At 35.1% G+C, this 17355-nt stretch overlaps 1 protein-coding gene across 1 annotated transcript in view; it reads right to left on the reverse strand.

Moving 5' to 3' along the window:
• Positions 1-17355, reverse strand: part of SPATA17 (spermatogenesis associated 17) — an 84225-nt gene that overhangs the window by 39422 nt on the left and 27448 nt on the right. The window contains exon 6 of the mRNA XM_041477251.1: positions 10753-10876. Within this exon, the coding sequence (XP_041333185.1) occupies positions 10753-10876 (124 nt within the window). The remainder of the gene's footprint in view (positions 1-10752; positions 10877-17355) is intronic.

The raw sequence follows: 17355 nt of genomic DNA on the forward strand, positions 1-17355 counted from the left end.
TTCACCCAGGTTATAAATGTAGGTCCATTCTCACTGAGCTAATGCTACTCCTCAGGCCTGATCCTCTAATCCCTGAAAAATACTCTCAGGAATTTAATCTAAATAAGAAACAGAGGACCTAGCCTATTATTGAACCTAAGGTATTTTACCTTTCTTTGAGATACTGCTTTTATGAAGAGACTGAAGAATTCATAAATGAGTGATGAGTAGCATATTTTCTTTCAAGTGGGATTAATTACCTGTCTTCTGCTTAATATATATTCTGTTTAAATAGAGTAATAGAAACATTAATTATTGTTATTATGCCTTCAGAAAATCTTGGCTGAGTCCTTTTCATCTGTGAAATGTTAGCTTGATATCAAAATAATTGTGCAATCACAGCTTAAATACACTTTATAAGTAAACCAAACAGCAACTTTATGGACTGTACAATAAGGTCTTAAGGAAATATTCAAGTCCAGTATCCTGGCCACAGACCATAAAACCAACCTCTACACATGCAAGGCGCAAAGTTCAATTGCAGGAAACACTGCAATTGAGTCTCCAAACAGGTATCAACTGCTTGGTCATTTAGGCATCAAGACAAAAGAGAAGCATAATCTTAGTTTTCTTCATGAAATATTGCACAATATCCAAAACACAGTAGCCCAGCGGATGTAGAGACATCCCAAAAATGCATCCAACTTTCATTGATTGTCTCTTTGACTGAGGCTTACTCTGTCAAATCTAATTCTGATTCAGGCTCTTGATGACTTGACTAGATCAGGGATAATAACTTGCATGAGTGAGTGATGGCATGGGAAACAATACTCTTATGATGAAGACACAGTACAGGAACCGCACATTCAAAGTTCTCTTGCTGCCTTCTCGTTTGACCTCTGATCTCAAAACAAGCAGAAAAATACAATTTATTGCTGAATGGCTTTATTTTAAAAATAGGAATAGGAAATTCCATTTATTGTTATAATTTTCTCTTTAAGAAGTGCTAGGCTGAATATGGGATACCATACAAACTATAAGAATCTCTGAAAAGAAACCTGCTTCTATAACCACCTTGAATAAGTGGGAATTAAAGAACTTAGTCTGAAAAATAATCGCTGAAAGTGAATTTATTCTTCTGTGTCTCAATAACTGCCTGTAAACACACACACAGTATTGAGGCTAAAATTATTTATGTTGTGAGAAGTTTTCAGAGCCTTAAAACACATATGTGATATTACTTACATCTTTAAAATTAAAATTCCATCCATTGTCATAATGGAAAAGAATAGCTTTCTACAAAAAAACCTACTTGCAATTCACTCTTTTCTAAATGGATTGAAAAAAATCCTTATAATTATACCACTTAGACTCTTCTAATTTGTAACATCAAAAGTTACCTGCAACAACATATCAGAAGAGAGGAGAAGCTCTTTCTATCAGGTAAAGATGGAAATAATATGGAGATTTTCTTTGTCAAGGACATAATTGTTAAATAGAGAATTGTTTTACTCCTCAAAACTGCATAGGTGCAACCAAAACAATGTAAAATTCTTATCCTTGTGCCTTATGTCTGTTGCATTGTGCTTACATGTGAGTATTCCCTCACAAACATACATGCTGACAGATTTATTAAACAATTTGCTGTAGCAAACCTATGGGATTAAGCAATGAGTAAAAACTCAGAATGTGGCAGAATGTTTACATTACAGAATGTTTACAACAAAGCAGCCTGCAATCAGACCAATAAACAATGAGGGGAAGGTTTAATGAACGGTCGTAGTATTGTATAGGGAAAGAATAATCAGGGAAGAGAACTACATTAGTCTGACTACTAAAGGTAGTCAGAAATTAGTAGAAAAGAGTGAAATAATCAGAAAAAAAACCCAAAGATGAGGACTTTATTAAAAGATTATTGAAAAGGAAAAACTGAAAGCAAAGCAAACAGCAGATAGAGGGAGATGTACAGTGTTTATGATGTCCCTTGCAGGACAGACACAATTCCCAAATTAACAGTGTATATTAGATACTAAACAAAAGCACTGAATATTAAATAAACAGCAGAAGTTAATGAAAGAACTTTACCATTATGCTATTCTGTTGCCTAAGAGCTGAAAAACGAAAGAACTGGTGTGTGCATCACTCATCTTGAAGTCTCATTAAAGCAAGGATACCATCAGTGCCACTTCTTAATCAACAGGAAGGTTTGCTGTTGAGACATGCATGGTATTTTATCTTCATGACTTCTACCATGCCATTTCTAACCTCTCTTTTATGCAATTATCTCTTACTTAGCATGTATTTCTCCTAATATAACAGGAGAAAAAAATTACCTGAGCAAGACCATAGCTCACACCAACTTGGTTAAATACGAGATGCATCAACCAAATTTAAACCAGTAACTTTCAAGAATATCAGTGGAGTTCCATCATTTCTGAATGTAGCTTTGTGAACTATTTAGCTGATGTGCTGCCCTGTGATTTCCTTGCAGTATAGATTCTTTCTTAAATGTTTTTACCATATCCTACAAACAGCCAGCATTCAATATATAACTCATTCTTACTGGCTTTCTGACCCTGCAGCAATCCAACCCCTTTGCCACCCCAGTTGATGGTAATGCACAAAATGTGGTCATGTTTCTCTAAGATCTCAGCATGTACACTTTTTGATAGATCACACAGCTTTTCCTTTAAACTCTGCCATTAATCCTACCCACAGGAATTGAGTACAAAGTTTGTTGTCTAGAAAAAATCCACACAAATAGGGATTATGCAATTCAGATGCCAAAAAAGACCGTTTAAATGCAGGGACCTTCTAGCTAGAGGATTTTTAAATTACTAAGGCTGAAATGCTCAATGTTATAATACATAGTAGATACAGAGATATCACTGTGCTATAATATCAAGCTTTGTGTGATATGGCTAGTAACAAGCTATTTAGAAGAAGCTCTGGGAATTTTTTGTGTAAACTTTCATTTTTTTGAACAGTTAACCGGTTATCAAAAAAACTGAAATTATTTTATAGCAGGCAGCCTTTAGGGAAAATAGAGTTTACAATACTGTCACAGATAATGCTTAAAAGTTCATTCACTGACTTTCTTTAAGGAATAGGAAGTGAGTATCTTGTTTTCTAGGTGGTGGGCCAAAAGGAGAAATTATTGATTTCTTTTGGAAATACTTTCACTTACCATTTGGGCTAGGCTGAGACTTCAGAGAAGAGTGAATGGGAGGGAAGTGCTGTTTACTGACACCGGGAAGAAACACATCTGAAATAGTTCACATCCATGCATTTTGCATACGAAATAGGTTATGGTGTCAGCAGATAGCACTTCTTCCATCCTCTAACTACAGTTACACATGGGCATGAAGATCACCACGCTTACAATCTTAGTTTTCGCTTTAACTGTACTTATCTTCCCTCGGGAGATAACCACCATTTCCTAGAGAACAAAATGTCTGATTAAAAAAGATATGAGCAAAACTGGAAAATCTATGGAGCTGTGAGGTTTGTCACTAAACTATTTTGGCAGTAGGTGCCCCAAATAGATTCTGAAGGTGTATTTTGGCTTTCAGCTCTTTCCCTCTTCTTTACATCACATGATAGTGTGTTGAGTAGCAGAATTATAGTTCTGTGTCCTCAAGATTAGTTATCCCAAAGGGCAAGAGCTGGACTCAGATTCAAAGAGAACCAGAGATTTTTGATTTTGTGTGCAAATCACTTAAAGGTCATTTCTGGAATATCGAGCTGGTGTTCAGGTACAACATCTTTCAGAATCACAAACGCTCAATTACTGGCTTCTTTCAGTTTGCCTTATTTTGTCCTTCTTTCTGACAGAAACAGCAAAACAGCAGAAAATTAAACAACATGAATTGAGATCCCTTTCAAGTGAACTGAGATGGTGTGGACAGTGCCTCATGAGGCACAAGATTGGAATGATTTTCCTAGAGTGAATGTCTGTAAATAGACTGGTACATCTGGCTTCCAATGGGAAGTAAATACACGTGGAAAGTTTGCTGATCAAATATACCTGTCACAAGTACTGTCAGAAGGATGTAATGCAAATTGTGAACCCTTTGGATACCATATTTTATAAAAACAGAACACTGCAGCATGAAGTGCTTCACATACAAGTCAAATTTAAATGTAGCTGCAAGCCTGCCTGAGAACTAAGAAATCTCACCCTCTTCTCTTTAATTTAAAGAGGACTTTTCATGGTATAAGCTTTGGAAAGTACTCAGAAAAATCTGACTACTTGGCAGAGAAACAATGAGTGGATATTAAACACCCATGGATAGGTGGGGATGTTCATTGATTGGGTCACCTAGAATAAAAAAAGAAATTTACTATTTTAGTTCATCTTCAACAGGTATTAATACTTATAATGAATGATAATTTCATCCCCTGAATGTTTTAGAGACAGGATAATAAAATTACAACAGTAAAGAGGGAGGAAATAAAATGTACAAGGTAAGAGCTAATTCATTCTTCATGCTAGATCAGTCCTTGGCCTTTCCTGAACAGACACTGCCAATAGTAACAAATTATGTATAATTATTTTGTGATGTGGACTGTTCACTCAGGACTAAGCTCAAATGACCAAACTTGCAGCCTGGTCTCTTAAACTGTGGATCTGAAGATCAAAGGCTAGGGCTTTATCCACTGAGTCCTCACCTTTATAAGAATAAAACTGACAGCTGTCCAGAGACAGAGTGGATGTCAAACAGTGTCATTTTAGACCAATTGTTTTTCAAGTTCTTACAGGACAGCACATTAGGTTAGAGGCATATTAATCAGTTGCGTCTCCTGAATATTCATTAACCTGCTTCAGGAAGGATTTTGTGGTCTTTTTTCTTTTTCACTTAGAACATTAGACATTTAGACCTGCCTAAGTGCAGCAACTTCAACAGAATTAACTCCTTATTTCCAGTAATGTGAAAAGGGGACAAAGGCAGTCAGCATAATATTTATAAATTGCCACCTCTCTAGACAGGAAAAATTCAATATAAGACTACTTTAGCATTTAATAGAATTTTACTTTAAAATATTTTACTCCAGGAACTGACAAATGCTAAATAAATATGGAAAAATTATAAATAAATATGGAAACAATTGATAGAAGTGATATTTTGAGACAACAATAAATGAATACAGAGAATCAAAATGAAACTGTTCTTAGAAACGACAAAGTTTTTTACTTCCTTTATATTCAAAAGCCCTAATAGAGAATACAGAGAAGTTTGCTAAATGGTTCTCATTCAGCTAAAATGGAATTGCTTATGGAGGTACACAGAGAGAGTAAAAATGGAAAAACTTGGTTCTCGTTGCTGATATTAGAACTTTTCACTGTTACTCACTTGAGAGTAACTCATAGCAAACATTTCCTTCCCCCTCACAGAACATTATTGTTAATGTGTGGTTTTGGGCCTTTTCTTTAATGTTTTCTATATGCTAACCTATTAAAGGGTTACTTTCTCACATATTTATATCTCCCTGGAAAGGATCATATCAGTCAAGACTAGTTCTATTCAAAATACTTTCACATTTTACAGCACCAACTATAATATCCTTACAAGTAATTCTTTACAAAGCATTATTTCAATGGGAATAAATGTGGGCCAATATCAGCCACATACTAGCCTTGACTCAACAGACAGATGGTGACACACTCAAGCAGGCACTGAAAACCAAACTGCTGTGATCCAAAAAGAGAACTCGTGTCTTGTTGCTAAAAGGACTGCCACAGTTTCTAAAACTTCTACAATGAAAAGGGCCTATATTACACATGGACTTTGTTCTTCCCTTGCAGGTCTAAATTACCAGGATCTTATGAGCAGCATCTGTTCACAAACTGCCCAAGGACATCAGGAAAAACTGTCACCTTGCTAAAGAGGGCTGAAAAATGGTGGACTTCAGTGTTGCTCAGAGTGGCAGAGGCAATCCCCAGAACCAGATGAAATTGTGGAGAAAGAATAGGCCACTTCACAGTTGCATATTCTCCTGTGACGGAACATCAGAGACAGCCAAGCTGTGAAATTAACATGCATGAGCAAAACAACACTGCAAGGGGAATGAGGGAAGCTGATCTTCCAAGGAAGCACAACTTGAGAGCTAGTGTTAGTGCCAGATCTCTTAACCCACTCTCCCTATGTAGGTTATTCCTTCTCTGGGTATTAAGAGAGGCAGGAACTGAAGGAATATGAAGGCAAAAAATGAGCATCTAAATATTACAAAAATAGGAAGTTGCACAGCTAAGAACTACAAGTCCTTCAACTACTGTTTGCTGGAAACTGAGAGAGTATTCTTGACAGTAATTATATTGCCCCATTGCTCCATTTTATTCCTCTACCCTGGGCCATGCTGTTGGCCACTGTCAAAGATAGGACGCTTGGCAGAGAAGCCTTAATTCTGACTCAGTCAGGTCTTCTAATTAGGGGCTAACAGAAAGAAGATGCTATACAAAAGTCAAGAGTAGACATACACACATAACAGCATGATTAATTTTCTAAGGTCTCAATAGTTAAAGAATTCTGATAGAACAGAAGCTCCCAGAGAACGGAGGAGCAGCATTAGCTCATCTACTCTCAGCATGATTTATCACAGAGCAGGAAGTCCAGCTTTAGAAGAGAGGCTGCAACTCAGTCCAACAGCCATAGCAATGATAAGCTTAAGTGAGGCATATCCCACTATTAACATCCCACTATTAACAATGTACATGTTGTTCAATTGTGTGACAAAGCTCTCAAGATTTTGCAGATCAAAAGAAATTTGGCTTCCTGGACTAGTTGTACATTTATTTTGTGTGACAAAAAGTAATTGTGTTTATCTGTTTAGAAACAGAAGAAATGGAGAAAAGAGAATCTAAAACTCTTTTACCTCACCCAGTACTGTTTGCTCTACAGTAAAAAACTATAAAGGGGGAAAATCTGTTGCTCTGCTGATTCTCCAATCCTCTCCTCAGTGACAGGAGAAAATGTAATAGCAGAAGACCTTTTCAGATGTGGCACTTGGAACACTGTTTCCACAGGGCTCTTCTCCTGAACTCAATAATTTACAGGACACCACTTCTGCTCCATATTTCGGTTACCACTGGTTTCTGCTCTCCATCCCACTGTGGACTTGCAGGTGCTGCTGCACCTGCTCCCATTCACAGAATCACTTCAGCATTGCTGCTTGCTCTGTCAGCAGATACTGAAAACAACACAGGTCTGCATTCTAGCTTGATACTGGATCTCCAGATTTAGACTGTCATACTCCTAACTCTCATCACCATTGTAAGACAAAAACCAACTACAAAATTTCTTGAAAGGCTGCAAATACCAATGACAGGAATCATGCAACCACATATTTCAACACAAGTGGGCTCTTCATCCCCATTTCTGCTAAGCACCATGAATATATTCAGTGCTTTTCTCCACCGTTGACTTTAAAGGTCATTTGTCAGCACTTGGCAGGGGATGGCCCTCACTACTAATGTTGGCCTTGAAAATAAGACAAAGCACAGAAGTAAGAACCTGTTCAATTATAGTGAAGGATGTTAATACAGAAAAAGGAACTACAGGGATATAGAATCATAATCTGCATAGGTAAACATGTTTATAATGGAAAACCACATTTAATAAGTAGTTTATTTATTAATGATAATTTGGGGGGGAGAGAAAAAAAGGTCATTACCACTGTAGTGGAAATAGGATACTGTGATTCTGGACTCATAAGAAAAAATTTTTTTGAGTTTCATGTCTCAATAAGAAATCACAATTCAGTTCATGATAAAACAGGTAAAAATGATGAAAACAAATTTTGCTACCAACAGGAAATTATAAGAAATATTCTTAACTAAGAGAAATACTTGTTAAATATATAATTTTTATTATGTTCATCATAAAGTCAAAATTTATCAGCCCAATAAGGTAAAAAACCACTTAAGACAAAGATTGTGTTTTATAAAAATTTTAAAACCTGAAATACAGAGAATCCTATTTTTAAAACTGAATTTGGTTTGGAAGTCACAAAGTTGCCAGCACATAGAATTATTCCTTGCTGTACTTTACATAGGAGTCTCTTGCACTAAGCAACCAGACAGTGTTTTTTCTTTATAAAGTAACAGTTTAGGAAAGAAATAAATGCTTGAAATACAAGTTAATTCATGAAAAGGACTAAACACTAAATTAATTATAGGCCATGCTATTACATCCATACCAGACCTTCCTGTACATTCCTGACACATTCTTCAGCTTTACCTCTTGAAAGTAAAACAATGTTAGCAATTAGGAATGGGCACACCCAGTTTATAGATAAAGATATAGACATAGATAGAGATATAGATACATATAAATATAAACACACTTCTGAGATGTTTCTGAGATGTTGTGGGCTTCAGCTTGGGAGAGAAGAATGAAAATTGACATGCCTTTCTTAATAAAAATTGAGGAGCAACAACTCCTTAATTATTTTCTGTCAATAAGTAAACACCCTTTTCTCACCCATTTTCCCTGTATTAAAACAAAAACATTCCAAACCATAGGACATATTTGAAACAATTATTGCAAATAGAGATTTTTCAATGCTGTCCATATAACCTGCCTGAACACCTGCAGCCTTGATACACAAGGTGGTTCAGCTCCATCACTGAATCTCAGTGCGTATGGCAGGAAGGGGAAGAGAACCGAACTTTGGCAGGTTATCTCTGTAACTTACTGGGCTTTAGGTAATGCATGACTCTACAATAAATCCAGCTTATTAATGTCCTCTTTTTATTTGCTATGTATCCTCCTTACAAATGATATGTTTTCTAAACTCACTCAAAAGCGTTGACTTTTGCTGCCTGTTTCTACTGAGACATGAATGGTCCTTGCTCAGTAATCCAGTTAACTGTTCTTTGAAAACAGCAAGATGTAGCTGTAGTCAGGTCAGAAGACCAGACATTTAGAGACTGAAATGTCAGGCACAAAACATCAAACCAGTAAATTCTGCATGAAAATCATTTGCCCTGTATCTTACCAAGATACCAAATTCTACAGCTATGTAGAATGTAGAAGCTATGTGGACTTGAGGAATACAGACCTCACAGTAAGTAAACTTCAACTATATCTTCGATGGTTTTCAAGTTGTCTGTAGGTTTTGCATTGATTTACATTTACTTATGTTTTGAAATACTACCTGCAAAGAAAGACAGCTCTTGGAGCTCAATTCTCTCATAAAGAAAAACTTCTGTGGGCTCAGAGTCTCAGTAGTCACAAACCATCTGAGCAAGTAAAACCAAGATTTTTTCTTGTTCTGCTAGCTAAAAACACTGCTAGCTAAATTCTAATTCTGTAAAATTAATAACCAAAACTCATCAGAACACAACAGTTACTGCTGCCCTCTACAAGCAGTTCTCCATAGCTGAAATGGGGAACTACTTGCCATTAAGTGTTACAGCTTGCAAAGCCTGTATCATTGGAGGTGAACTGAGCTTACTAAAATCTTACTAGACCACAAGTCACTCCATGTCTCCAACCTGACAACTTTTGTCCTCCAGGTAAGCATATTAAATGCATGTGTTTATATAAATTGCACTGTTCAAAACAGGGATTCCCAATTTTCTATAGTTTAAAACAATGTAAAACACTGTGCAGATGATTCTTAATATCCTAGATCCACATGGGAAAAAAATATTATAATGAGCTAATCCAAGTCATTAACTAGCTTCCTTGTCTAATAGCCATTGAGAAAACTTTTTATGCTATTTTTTACTTATATTATACTATGCTTAAAAAAAATACTTAAACATAATTTACACATCGAGTTTTCATAACAGAGTTCCAGTTAATCAAACCACATTTCTATCTACAAGATATATCACAAATAATTCCCAAACAGAAGGGAAGATTAAATATTTTGTCATTAAGTGTAATAGTATTTTTTCCTGCATTCTTTAGGATTAGCAGTTCTTAAACACAGATTGTGATTAACGACTTCAAAAACGCAAGCATTTAGTTCATACTAATATTTCACATTAATTCCACTTCTGTACAAAGACCAGTCAGCCACCAAACACTTATGGAGACAAAATCCTTTTATTTTTTTATGAAAGTTTACAAGAGGAGACTAAAAAAAAGGCAAACCCACAAGCTTTACCAATCATATCAAATTTATGTAAGATATATCTACTGGCATGTTTACCTGTCTGTTTAAAGTAGCTGCCATAAGAAAGTTTGGAATAATATACCAGTAATACTGATACAAAATTAATTAATAATAAATATTTAAGATGTATTAGGCATTTTTGAGTGAAAACAATCGTGCTAAATAAGCTGATTCAGGAAGTTCTTAAAAAAGCTTTAACTGAAAACCCACATTTACAATCTCTCCTAAAAACAAGCAGAACACTGCACCAACCTAAGCATTAGCTCAATTAAAAAGGGGGGAAAAATGAAATCCCTTCTCAGCTTAATAACTTGTTAGTTCTTGACAAGTGCAACAACACAACAATAAGCCAGTCAAAATGAGTTTTTAAAGCGAGGTTATGCCCTTCATGTTGTGTTATCACAGTGGCAGATCAAACTGCTGACTTGGACTCTTTCTGCCAGCAGTGCTGATGCTGCCTCTATGAGCTACTGTCACAGAATAGTCATGGTACCTGCTCTTGCCTATAGAAAAGCAATAAATTGAACTCGAAGTAGTGTCTTTGTGATATCTTTTCAACAAGTCATGTCCCATTCAGCCTGCTAGTTTATCTCTGTCAGTCTGGGGCCCAAGTGGTTTGCATGAGCTGTCAGGGACAAGTCTACCAACCTGCTCAGTGCTAAGGAGGTAATGCATCTTTTGGGCTTGGTATTTCTTTTCCTTTTCTTTCTTTTCCAGGTCTTTCATTTTCTCTTCATTTTCCTTCATTTCTGCGTGCTCTTGGAGTTCACGCCTGTAATAAAATAAGTCTGCTAACTATATTACAACAACAAAAGACATGCTAGTCTTTTATTTTACTTTAACCCTTTCATAGCTTCACAGTGTTTTGTTCTTATACATTAGCAATATACTGACACCACAGGAATGTAAAATTACTGTTCTTTCAGTTCCACAGCAGTAGGATATTACATGGATATAACTAAGAAGAAACAGGATTAAAAATATCAAAATTAGGAGCAGTATATCGGTAACATTTCTTACAGCTTGATAAAATAGTATTCATGTAAGTCCTTTCATCTGCCTTTAAGTGTCATTTTACTCTGAATTTCTCTAAGTGGAAGCTATTATAATAAAAATACAGGTTGTTCACCTATGTTTCAGCTAGTGCCTTGCAACACCTCCTGATCTGCAGACAGGGGAGATTTTATGGAATAAGAGAGGATAGCAGACATGGGATAGGAGATGATATTCACTTCTGGATCTTTGAGTAAGGCTGAGAAAATAGGCACAGAGGAAAACAGGATGGGAACCTTTCATGCATACATTGTCCTTGGGAGGAGTTTCCATGGCATTGGGTCCTCGCACGGGCCATTTCTACTCTGGTTTGATGAGAGCTGTAGAGACCACCTCAAGAACCAGGACCTGAACTGCTTAATGAAGCACTGCACAACAGAGGTATGCCAACACACAGAGCCATCTAAACGTGTGAGTCTGTGCAGAAAAACCTTTCATCATAAAAGAAATATGGAACTACATCTAACACCAGGTTTCAAAGAATGGAGAAAACTCATGATTTCAACTGAATGTTTACCGGAAAACTTGAACAGAAAATGGGCATAGATTTCCAAATCGATGTGTTTTTTTCCACAGAGCCAGGCTCGCCATAAATTATGCAAACAGTAGAGTGAATTAATGTTCTATAAGAAACAAAATTCTATGCTATTGTGCACAGTGCATGTGCATAGAATTTTTTGACCCAGTTAAATAAGATTAATTTGATTAACATTTCTTAATTTTGTTATTACAAAATGACTAGTTCAAATTAACCTGTGTGCCAAAGAAACCAAGCATATTCAGTCAAGCATTTAGATTGCTAAAAATTTAATTAGGTGAGTAAATTCTAGTCTTTATGTTTTCTAGTATGTGTATATGCAATAAAATTTTACAAAAGGAAAAAATATTATTCACATAACTAAATATTCATAATTCAAATATTCCTGCAAAACAGATTATTTAGAGAGGTCTACATTAATAGTCTCAGTTGTTTCAATGAGTACCAAATAAGACACTGTGAGGACATGGGTGAAATCATGTCAAAATATGCACATGGGTAAGTTTGCTGATATGAATAAGCCCACGGAAAAGTCATATTGCTCCCAAAAGTGATTTTTTAAGATTGTGACTCAGCCTTACTCTTAATATTTAAATTATCATTAAATTAGTTCATCAAAATATATGAAAGAGCAATAATTGGTTTATAAATATGAAGACTTTGAAATCACATTCTTAAATACAAGTTGCAGTGTAGAACTTATATTTCTTTTCATGCTATCTTTCAAGATTTTATCAATTAAAATAAGTAAAATATTAAATAATTAAACATTTTATTTCAACTGTAAAAGAAAAATAGAATTTAAAGGAAATACAGATCAGAAAAGGTACACAGGTATTTTTGAATCTCTGAAAATATTGTTGCAGTTTACTGTTAAAGGCTGCTAATACAATATTTCATACAAGGTTACTTATAAAGCACACTGACGTTTAAAAATCACCATGCTATGCTTTTGCAGCAGTGTAATTTTTTTCCAACATAAGATTAAATTGCAAAATAAATGAATTACTTAGAGTGGCATGGCCCCCATTTTGCCACCCTTCTCTTGAAAATTGCTTATTAATATGAAAAAAGAAGTTGGAAAATAGCTTGTTTTACTTTATGCATAGCGTTCTGGGGCCTCAAAGCCTGCAGAGCCAGAGTAGCTGCACATTTTAGATTGTGTTGGCAAGCGGGGATGATGACCTTTCTGACCTGCATCTCAAGGCTATTATTAATCGCTAAGTAACCTGGTAAAGCAAAACAAATTTGTTTCCATTGAAAGGATCTCTATCTGTGTCTGAGAATTTGTGCTGTACCAAACAAACCTCATTAACTGTGTCCATTTTTGACAAAGAACTAGGAGTTGGAGAGATTGGCGACCTTTCTTTGTCCTCAAGGTACAGATTTCAGAGTCACTACATGTAGGTACATAAGCATTTTTTACTAGGAAACTCTTTGTTCTATATCCATAAATCACAAACAAATGAACAAATAGACAATACATATAGTATCAACTTTGTTCTTTTATTTTATGCCTCTTTATCTTCAATATCAGAGTGTATGATCTGTGGTTTACATATTTAATACTATTCCTCTTTGATTACAGAGCCTTCTATTCAGCTTTAGTACCCCTATCTACAACTGGTGAAATAATAATCAACATATTACTACAGTCTATTCATGTTCTTATATACTGAGGTACTCCTTCCTAACAGAGAATATGGAAGCTTTTTGATTTAGAACACAACTGGTGATAAAAACCCACAAATAATGTCAAAGATATAGATTTGTATTGCAGAAATAATGATGCAAAATGTTTCCCATTGTCGTCAGTCAGAATTTATCAGATTGCTTTGAATGAATTATTAATAATCATTACTTGCTGTAATTAAATGAAGTCTAAAATACTTGTTGAAGTTCCATGTAATTCATGATCTTTTTAGACAGTGCTATCATGATGATCATTCCTGATTATCACATACCCTCAGTAATATTTGTACCATAATCCATGTAAAAGTTTGAGATTTTTTAAGCAGTTACAAATAATTTTCAGCATACTTTTGCAGCAGACACGTTTTGTCAGTTGTTCTAAAATATCTCTATCAGGCATTATACTGCCCTGTACAGCTGTACAGAACATGCAGGCAATTCTGACATAGGGATAATAGCTCCCAGGATGATTCCCTCCTGAGAGGCAATACAAAATAAGTGGTATGTAGCAGTCCAAACATTGCTTGACAGAAACATAGATGTTTTAGCATAAATATAGATTTATTTTCAAGCTATTTGAACCTGAAACTTTCATCTCTTTTACCATACTTTCAAGCATTTGAAAAGGAGCAACAAAAGCAGAGAATCTAAAGCAGTTAGATACAAATATTCTATTTCACACATTAGCAGAATAATACTAACATGTCATGCACCGTGCAGGGGTTTCAATGCTGCCATACAGAATAATGTGTAGAAGGATAAGTGATACTAATGACATAAACTTAACCTTCCAAATGCTTACTTAAAACTAAACTAAACCTTCTGTGTGGCTTACATGGAAATGTGTCCACTGGGAAGTCACATGCTTGGGCTCTTCTACATGTACACCTTTCCAGAGAAAATAAATCCAAATTTTATTAAAGTCAATAGGAAATCAGTGGAAATTAAATGGTTTTTCGATTAAGTCAGTACACTTCCTGCCAGTCCTCTCTTTGTTTGCAAATATGATGGGTTCACTGAGTAATCTTTTCTTGGAATATATGGGTATCATCTCTGTGACATTATGAATACTAGCTGTGATTCTGGACCAATTTTGCATCAGGATGGACCCTTCCTGGTTCAGTGTGAAGTGGGAGAAGGCAAATTGTTTGACCAGCTTTTTTAAAGCTTCAATAAATTTTGCAGGAGAAAAAGAGTTCAGTAAATGAAAAACATGTTGTAGGGTATTTGATAATCTTGTTTTGTTTTTGTAAGCAATCTGTCTGTTGCATAGTTCATAGCTGGAAAAGTACTGCTTATTAAAAGCTCAAAAATTGGGTAATTATTTTAGTACGTAATCTTTTATTTGTCTTAAAGCCTATCTCAATATATTAACAGCATCTATTGTATCTTCCTACAAACCTGGCTTTCCATATAAATTTAGTCCAATCAGACTTTCTTCCACACACATTTTTATTGCTTTGTAGGAGAATTATGTGGATATTTTAACAAATGTAATGTCTTATCATGATCTGAAAATTATTAAACAAATCAGAAGAATATCAATGGTTTACTATGGCAAGTTCAGGATGAATTTTTTTACCAAAAGCATGAACATACTGGCTTACACAAAGTGTGTTGTCCTTGTCATAGGGAATGTTTCATGCTTTTGAAAATAGGCATAGGATTATCAACACATGCTCAAAACCCACAATTAAAAATGATCTTGTGTAACAAATCTGTTAAGTACCTACTGAATTGTTAATGATAAAATTACTTCCTCTGTATAGTTTGAAAATAAAAAAATTTCATCTGACAAGGTAACTTATTGTTATTCTGATTCTTCATTATGCAGTAGGCAATGGTGTTGGTTCCTGCTATGAGATGCAAATTCAGTTGACAGTGCTCCTGCTGTCTGTATAAAGGTTAAAAATACACATATAATATTGTTCCTGGCACTTTTGGAAAGGTCTTCAAGTGATGATTTCAGTAATATACAGATTTTAATAATTCTGCATAGAACTTCATCATTTTACAAATGCACACTGACCTATATTTATTACGTTTATCAAACTATTGCATTCTGTTTGAATTTCCACTGGCATTCTGTGGTTCTTTGGCCAAATATTATTACAAAATTATTATATTAACTAAAGGAAAAGGCATCCAATAAAAACCAATAATCAGTATAGTTGCCTAGAGTATCAAGAAAAAATATTACGTTATTGTGATTTTAAACAGTTCAGACACCAAATCATAAAATTCCTGCAACAGAACAGTAGGCAACCTTAGCATACGAGGAAATAACCTAAATGTATTTAATCTTCCTGACTATATATCATTCTCCCTGCTCAAATACAGAAGATGGAAGGTAAAATAAAATTAGTGAGACAATAATTTTTGGTATACCACTGCATGCCACTCGTTTTAATGTCACATTGGTGTAGGTGAGAATGGAATATAACCTGCCATGATAATATTGTTTGACTTAATCAATTAAATTTGGGAAAATAATGAAATGTATCTATAGACCAGCCTAGGATGTAAAAATAGTTTAGAGAACTCTGTACTTTGAAGGCAGTTTTAACAGAATATATCTACTACGTACTTAAATTAGCTATTACCATCAGTCAGCTTGCTCATCCTCAACATATTTCTCATTTTTTAAATGAACCCCTTCATATTTAGGAAGAAAACAGGTAAGTCTCTTTTCCTCTCTACCATGATGTATAGTCCTGTGTGTATCCTGACAGAACTCCTTGACCAAAATATTTGATCTCAAGTTGGCGTTTAATAGATGCTCAAAGCAACATCAATCATTAGTGGTACAAGGTATCTTACTGCCTGCAAGATCTACCACAAATAGATGTCAAAAAATCTTACTAATTTTAAATCTGAATGTTTACATGAATCCATTCAACAAATTAATCACGACACTCTCTTCAAGGTCTGGATGAATATTATTGCTCTGTAGTGGATGTCCCTGCAGTGTAGTGAACATATGAAAAAATGGAAATAAATAAAGCCAATGTGTAGACATATGAAAACACCCTGTATCTCCTATTATTATTAATTTTACAGAAAGAAATTCATAACACCTTAAAATCCCATTATAATTTGTGCATAGTAGCACATTATCTGTCCATCTCCCTTTAGTCACAGAATGTACAGTGCCAATGGAATTAAGTGACACACCAGTTCCACTGTCAAGGTCCACAGTGTGATCAATACACAGTGTTGGAAATGTGATGAGCATGGTGGTGAAGGGCACACAGTGAATGAATACCTTGTGCAGATCAGGAGATCAGGGCACAGCATGTACCAGGCGATAGGGAAAAACAGACGGATGCATCCTTCTTATCCCTCCAATTTCCACTGCTGCACAGTTACTCAAGAGGGTGCAACAGCCTTTCAAGCTACTGATTGCAGAGGCAGCTTAGAACTAAAACCAGATTATTTTCCTAACCCACTATGCAGAATCTTCTAATTAAGGTTTCAATAACAACTCATACAGAATTTTTTCCTCACATATACTAAAAACCTAAATGTTTTCATATATAGTCTCTTAAGATTATTGTATTTCCTCAAAATGTGCAAACTTCTTGGTTTCAATGTTTTTCCCTTGCATATCTATATATATATATATATATATATATATATACATACATATATCCTCAAGGCAAATTTACTTTATCCTCATTGTCAGCAGAAAATGCTGTGAAGTTAAAAAAATTTTTGTAAAAGGTCCAATCTAAACAATGATTTTTCAGCTTAATTATTTCAATTTAATTAAATTGCAAACTCCACCTATGATGGATGTGGCATAAGAGCAACTAATCACCAAAGCTTCTGTTGGCAGAGGAACCAGATTTGAGTATACTAGTTCAACTTTATTTATACCCAGGTTTGTACTGAAAAACATAACAACAGGAAAAACGTTTTCACTCACTGTCTGTTTGCTATTGACCCCTTCATGAAAAATCAGCCTG

The sequence above is a fragment of the Pyrgilauda ruficollis genome, unplaced genomic scaffold (assembly GCF_017590135.1).
Source record: "Pyrgilauda ruficollis isolate IOZ18807 unplaced genomic scaffold, ASM1759013v1 scaffold4, whole genome shotgun sequence".
Lineage (NCBI taxonomy): Eukaryota > Metazoa > Chordata > Aves > Passeriformes > Passeridae > Pyrgilauda > Pyrgilauda ruficollis.